Below are 7,500 nucleotides of genomic sequence, written 5' to 3'. Positions count from 1 at the left end.
AATCTTTTTTTTCTCTCAGAATCTTTTGTGTTTTTTTGGTTCTCTTTCTCTTTGAATTTAAACCAATAGCAGCTTTAAAGGGTATTCATTATTTGCAACATGTGTTTTCTAAGATTATCATGACTTATGACTCATGAGTTCCCAGTGTGTCCTGTAGGGGGCGGTCGAAGTAGCGTGACATCAGCATGGTGCCGGCGGGTCTGGCGGTCAGCTCGCTGACCCTTGGACCATGGACTTGGACCCGGTCTGCCAACACCCGGGAGCCGGGCTATAGGGCACCACGGCTTCCTGTTATGAACAACCTCAGAGAGAATACTATTTTGAATGGTAAACGACTTTTGCATAATTCGAAACCTCTTACTTCTTAACTTAGCCCTACAAGAGCAGAAACCATTCACAAAGACATACACACACGCACGCACGCACGCACGCACACGCACACACACACACACACACACACACACACACACACACACACACACACACACACACACACACCCCACAGGGTGCCTTGTGCATTAACATGACATCATTACATCCACACACACCCCCTGACCGCATGCGAGATATTAAAGGTGTCAGCTGAACACCGTTCTGCTGTCAAACGTCAGCGGACGCCGGACAACATGGGTTTTATACGGTCAGACTCCCTGAGCACTCACAGCAGAATGCTGCCTGCACCCTAAAAGCCATGAGATAAATTGCAATTAAAACAAAAACCCTCGTTGGATGAGTCATTGTTTCCTAGACCTGCGACGGCCTTAAGCCTCTACGTCTCGCCAAGAAATGTTAACAGCTTCCCTGTTGTTAAAGCTGGCCCTTAGAGTAAATAAACCAGCCTTAGTATCTAGGATTCCCTCAGTTTAAGGTCTGTGCACAAGGAGAAATATAACCTTTAAAAAGAAACACTGTAGTTGGTGAACAATGGTTGTTTAGTTTGATTGTTGTTGTTTTTTTCCAAACCTGACACACAATCGACATGGATACAAGTTCAGCCTGTTTGAAGGCTACATGCATCACAGGGATCTACTTTGGGATTGCGTTTGCAGTTCGCAAGCTGCTCACCATTTTCTGCGACAGACTGTACAGTGATTGTAGTGTAAGCGGTCATAAGGATATGTTTCGATTGTATTATTATACCCTTTGTACAGATGTGGTTCTATGTACATTTTCTATTGGGACGCTGCTTTTGTCCACAAGGGGGCAACACCGGCACGTGCTGCCCTGTGTTGGCCTTTAGGTCGTTGACGTTTGCAGCATTTTATCTTGAATTTGATCAAATCGGTTTGTCAGTCAAAACGTATTATTATAGTAGTTTTATTATACCTATTAATTGATTTATATATAAAGCGTATTTTAGTTGATCACAATGTTATATTATTTAGTTTCGGAAGGTCTAAAAATCCCGCTTTCAATAATATAATAGGTAGCCTAATTAGAATCATTTCTGCATGTGTTAGGTTATTTATACCTGAGGATCGACAGGACGATGTGGGCCTTAGTACGGGAGGGTTAGGGGTCAGTGTTGGGTAGACTTCAGCCTCCTTTGTTAAATGATTAAAATAAAGATATCTCTTTGAACAGAAGGCTCAGCGTTTCTGAGCCTGAGGTCACAACCAGCTGAAGAGGTCTTCTTTTTAGTATGCGGACAATCTGAAGTGATGACAAAGAGTCGAAGAAATAACGACGCTACCCAGTTTGACTTGCAGGGCACCTGTTAGTAATTTGGTAAAATGTTTCTCCTGTCTTTCCACCTGAGGTGTAGGCCTACCGCTATGAGGCGCCTTCAGAAGGCCTCTGTCCCGCATACCGACCAATCCATTATCTTTAATAACCTGTAAAGAATATGCATCAAATTTCTATTGTTTGTTTAAAATGAATTTGTCAAGTGTAATCCCTTTTATTTGTGGCCCGCTGCGGGGGGAGGGGGTTGTCTCTCTACACACGCGCAATTACCGCGTCAGAGTGAAGCTCCGTTTAACGAGCGTCTCCATTACCTCTAATTGACCCGGTCATCCGAAAGATCATTGACCATGTGGACAGGGCCTTTACCTGTTCCAGATGTTTCAGGGTGGAGAGGTGTGACCTGTTTATCATTATTTCCTTATAAAAAATATATAATAATTTAACACAGTGAAACCTAATCAATAAATGGGTTTACATGACGCAGACAAAGCAGGCCTTCAGCGCAGTAGTTGGGCTGTGCGTGTTTATCGTCGAACGATTCGACAATAAAACTATTAAGGGCCTAATTCGAATTTAAATGGGGAAAATAAGACATTAGATAGGCTACCTATATATGATTGGCGTTTATTTAAAAAAAATATTTGACCCAAAGCCCATTTCATTTTGGCAAATTGATCCTTCGATATTGCGAAGGCGGTTGAATTCATTGCAGTAAACAGAGAAGGCTGAAAAACGACGTGCTTCGACAAATAAAATAAAGTGGACCAACAAATATCGACATATCGGCCTGCATATAACTCATTGGGCCCCAAAATACATCAATAGAAAACTGCATAAAAAAGGAAATGAAAATATTCAAAGTCTGAGGTTTAGAAACGGGACTCCAAATCCATAGGTCCACAATGCGCGTCACATCATCTGAGTCCTCGGCATCGAGTCCTGATGGTGCCCGGGGTACCAGTGTCCGAAAGTGTTCATGTATCCTGCCCCGGGGTGACCCGACGGCGCGCCCCCCTTGCTCGCCATGGGCTGCTCCCACAGCGGCGGACCCATCCCCGGGGAACAAGGCGACGCGGACGGAGGGGGGTGCAGGTGGTCTCCCTCCGGTCCGCACGGCCCGTTCTTCATGATCTTCTTGTATTTAGACCGCTTGTTCTGGAACCATATTTTAACCTGGAAAGAGAAGAGACAATGGATGGGTGGTGAAGGGGCGATTGAGGACATGATGGCTGCTTTAAAGCGGTTACAGGCTAATTAGCTGAGTATCATTTAACAAAAGATGTAGGCTCAGCCTATACATGGAAAGCTACACATTAGTCATCGTAAATAAATAATAGCCAAATAATCGGTGCCTTTGGTGGGTGAATGTCATATGACATACGTGATACGAATGTCGTGTGACATGGTGGCTTAATGGAAAACGATGAAGCATAACCAATGACACAGCAAACAATACATCAGGCGACAGTTTTTTTCTGTTTTATGAGTTGGTTGCTAGGTAAACAATGTTAACAATGCTGGAGGATGGTTGGCAAACCCAATGCCAGAATTGTTACAGCGAAACAAATGTTTAAATGCCTTGCATTTCATTGTTTATTTTTTTTTTATCTCCTTTGAAAAATACATAAAAATATATTTTTATGAAGATTTATAAAGTTATTTATTGTTCTGTTAACCCCACTAGACCTCCTAAAAAGTCTACTTTTAGCGCCTGTATTATGAATTCGGGATAATTATCCATTTCATCCTCAATTAAGTCCCTTTTACAGACCATAAAATATGTTTCATATATTTATAAAATGAGGTTGTATAATGATATTCAGGAATGACATTGTTAAACGCTTTGATGACTACCTCAAGTGCTTCACCACAATGGAAGGCTTACTCAGAAACATGCAGATTAGTGCAGACTGTCACTCAACAACATGACGAAAACAATAGTGTGTTCATGTTGTGTGTTGTGTGTGTATGTGTGTGTGTGTGTGTGTGTGTGTGTGTGTGTGTGTGTGTGTGTGTGTGTGTGTGTGTGTGTGTGTGTGTGTGTGTGTGTGTGTGTGTGTGTGTGTGTGTGATTGGGGGGGGCGTCTAGCTTAAGTTGTTTAGAATGATCAAGTAAAGAACAAATTAAAATAAGTTCCATTCCATTGGTTAGTTGCCGGTTTATTTGTGTGTGTGTGTCTGTGCGGGAGTGTGTGTGTGCGTGTGTGTGTGTGTGCTTGTGTGCGTGAGTGTGTGTGTGTGTGTGTGTGTGTGAGTGTGTGTGTGTGTGTGTCTGTGTGTGAATGTGTGCATGCAAGCTTGCATGTGTGGGCGTGTGTGTGCATGCACGCGCGTGTGTGTGTGCGCGTGTGTGTGTGTGTGAGTGCGAGCGAGAGCGAGAGCGAGGGTGTATGTGTTTGAATAACTGCATATGAGTGTGTTCACATATCTGCAGTACACATGCTGCTAAATGACACAAGATGATGAGTCCTGTAATGGGACAGTGGGAGTGAGCCCGGTCCACAGCCACAAGACATCTGGGCGTCTCATCTCCCCTACGTTAGTGTCCCCACACAGACACCCCACTGGAGGGCCGTGACCGCCCCACACGGGGACAGTGAGAGGCAGGGTGGGAGCCAGAGGGGCCCACTGAAGCCCTCCACCCCAATGAGAGCAGCACTGCCCGTGTCTTATGGACTCACGTGTTCATTTAACTCATCCCACCCAGAAAGCATCACAACAAGGATAGAGTGGAGACCTATACTGATACAGGCTAGAGAAGTGTGCACGATATCCATTATTTGGACTTTTGCCATACCAATTTCAACTGGTGGTTTAATTCAAAGAGTAATATCAAAATAAAGCAAAGGTTCCACAGTTCTCGACTTTCATGATGTGTCTTCTTGGTTCATTCCATATAGTCTTTCTATATCGTCTCTATGATAATAAAATTGAATTGTTAGACTTATTGGAAGATGTACAAATAAATAAAAATCTATGAACAATCATTAATCAACATCTCTGTTACTCTGACATCTATGCCCAACCCTTTCCCAGAAGGGGAGAGTGAGGAGAACAAGATGGGCTTAACCCTGATTAGCTGAGCAAACAGGGCTTTGTACTGTGTGCATATATGATCAGAGAAGCTTTTGTTCGCTGTTAACATAAACATGCACATAAACACATAGAGCCACACAGACACGCAGAACACACGCAAAGACGTGTGGATGTGCATGTGCCCCTGCGCATACATTCACACACACACACACACACACACACACACACACACTCACGCACGCACGCACGCACGCACGCACGCACGCACACGCACACACACACACAAACGCACGCACAAACACACATGCAGCCACACACACACACACATGCACACAAACACACGCACACACATGCACACGAACACACACACACACACACACACACACACACACACACACACACACATACACACACACACACACACACACACACACACACACACACACACACACACACACACACACACACACACACACACAAATCAATTCCTTCAGAATTCCAGCAGGTTATCTTGAGTAATCAACAGTTTTTGCATCAATTATTGCTTTCTATAATCGATTTCTGAATAGGATTAACGTTACACTGAACAGTGTTAGGTAACCATACTGGGTGTAACAAACCCTTTGGCCATGTAGATAGATGAAGGATTTGCTCCCTTCACCATGTCAGATAACTTCAGGTCTTAGGCATCAAGTCAACGTTGTTTCCAAATCAATCATCCCATTCAAAGCATTCAACATTCAAACATCCAGAATCAAAACCGTTGCCCAGTGAAGAAGATGGGTCAAAACACGCTCTGGGCTAATGTAGTAGTAACTAATGTTACTAACTACCTGTAACATAAAGCATCAATAATACTCCTCAACATGAAGAGATGAGCTGTTCTTTATCACAGCATCAGTAGGCTCTATACAATAACTTGAAACATAAGGCCACACACACAACACACAACAAACGACAAACGCACACTCACACACAAACACACAAAAAATTGGATTGAATAAATTACAAATACATCATATATATATATATATATATATATATATATATATATATATATATATATATATATGCATTCAGTCCATGAAAAGGAATTTTGCCAATTTTCTGTAATTTATTTTAAAACAACGTCACAGCAAACAGACAGACGGTAAAACAGTGAAACAATCCACACATCTACTCATGGTTACCGAATAGGCCCTAATTAATTCAGGGCACACACAAATACACAAACACACACCTCCGGGGAGAGAGACCTTCACCGTCCCAGCTCTCCATCCTAATTTGGTTCTCCCGTTTCAACTGACGTGTTAACGGTAACCGAACGAACCTCTACGAACCATTCGTAGTAAGCACTCCGTTTATACTCTAGTGTGATCCCTCGACTGTCAACATGAAAAATATATCTGCCTTGCATGTTTATTGCCAGGGCATGTTTCTATTAATCTATTATTAAATATGTTTCTAATAACGTAGCAACCAAAGTTATATAAATTGTGTTCATTCATTTGTGTTTTTATTAGGAATTTAATATTTTCAATAGCCTGATAATATTAATAGTAATGAATTATTCGTAGTATTTTTATAATTATAATTGCATTATTCATTTTCTAACGTCGGTACATCTAATTGTATGAGCCCGAGAGAGGCCTATCGTGTAGCTTGTGTTCTTCAGGCCAGCCGAGGTTCGCCCAGGGAGCAAGACGGTTACTGTCGTCAAGTAGGACTAATCTCACTTCAACCCTTATCTCCCTCCATGTGACCCATACCTGCGTCTGGGTGAGGCCAAGCTTGGCCGCCAGGTCGGCCCTCTCGGGCAGGGCGAGGTACTGGGTCTGCTGGAAGCGCTGGTTCAACGCCTGAAGCTGCAGGCTCGAGTAGATGGTCCGAGGCTTGCGGATCTTCTTGCCCTTCCCGTTTAGCCGGACCTCCCCGTTCTCGATCACCGCGGTCGGCTTCTCGTGCTCTGGGGGAGGACGGAATAAAAATAAACAATACATCCGGCCCCGGCGTCTCAAAACACAGGGAGATGAACGCAGAACGGAGCCGATATTTGAGTCTAGTGAGTGGAGTAGACGTTCGAGGCTGTGTTCCCGACAGAAGTTAAGGTGGCAGAGCGCGAGGTCAAAATCAATGGGCATTGGGCATGCAGATCTATCAGTGTCCCGCATGCAGGCCTCGCTTACTGTTCTGCAAGCTGGCTGAACTTCCTAAGGTTTGCTCGCTTTAATGTTCGTTATAAAAAAGGCTTTAATTTGCGTTATTATTTTTCAATTTATTTCATGCATGCCCGTGCATGCAGCATCAAACGAGTGCGTGTGCTCATCGCCCAGAGACCTGGTGTGACGTTGGTCTGGGGAGAGCAGCTGGATGAATGCCAAAGACTCCGTGAAGCTGCTCTCAGTTTAATTTACTGGCATTGGCATTCGCTGCACAATAAAACTAAGCCCAGTTAGCCTTTAGTGGCGACGAGGAAAACTGTAAACTGTAGGCAATATGCATTTACAGTGGAGAAGTAAAATCAACATATCATAATATTAATAATAATGATAATGATAATAATAAGAATTATTATTACGACTATACCTATGTACTGTAATTATTAATAATTAACAAAAAAAACGTCACAAAAAACGTACTGATCATTATAATATCTGTAGCCTAATTATGATTTGGATAATTATTATTAATAACTAATAATAATGATCAATAATTGTTATTTCCGTGGGATTGAATAGTATATGGCAACATCTGTCGGCACGTGTTTTGCGGCCCCGG

The 7,500-nt window shown here is 42.9% G+C and overlaps 1 protein-coding gene across 1 annotated transcript in view; it reads right to left on the bottom strand.

Annotated features, from left to right (window-relative positions):
* Window positions 1-2,290: 2,290 nt before the first annotated feature.
* LOC132473731 (homeobox protein Dlx4a-like) overlaps window positions 2,291-7,500 on the bottom strand; it is a 6,614-nt gene continuing 1,404 nt past the window's right edge. Inside the window, exons 2-3 of the mRNA XM_060073981.1 lie at window positions 6,492-6,688; window positions 2,291-2,859 (exon numbers count right to left, since the gene is read on the bottom strand). Of these exons, the coding sequence (XP_059929964.1) occupies window positions 2,596-2,859; window positions 6,492-6,688 (461 nt within the window). The 3' untranslated portion in view covers window positions 2,291-2,595. The remainder of the gene's footprint in view (window positions 2,860-6,491; window positions 6,689-7,500) is intronic.

This window comes from Gadus macrocephalus, chromosome 2, assembly GCF_031168955.1.
Source record: "Gadus macrocephalus chromosome 2, ASM3116895v1".
NCBI classification, from domain to species: Eukaryota; Metazoa; Chordata; class Actinopteri; order Gadiformes; family Gadidae; genus Gadus; species Gadus macrocephalus.
The sequence above is the reverse complement of the archived record's forward strand: the minus strand, read 5'-3'. Positions and strand labels throughout refer to the sequence as shown.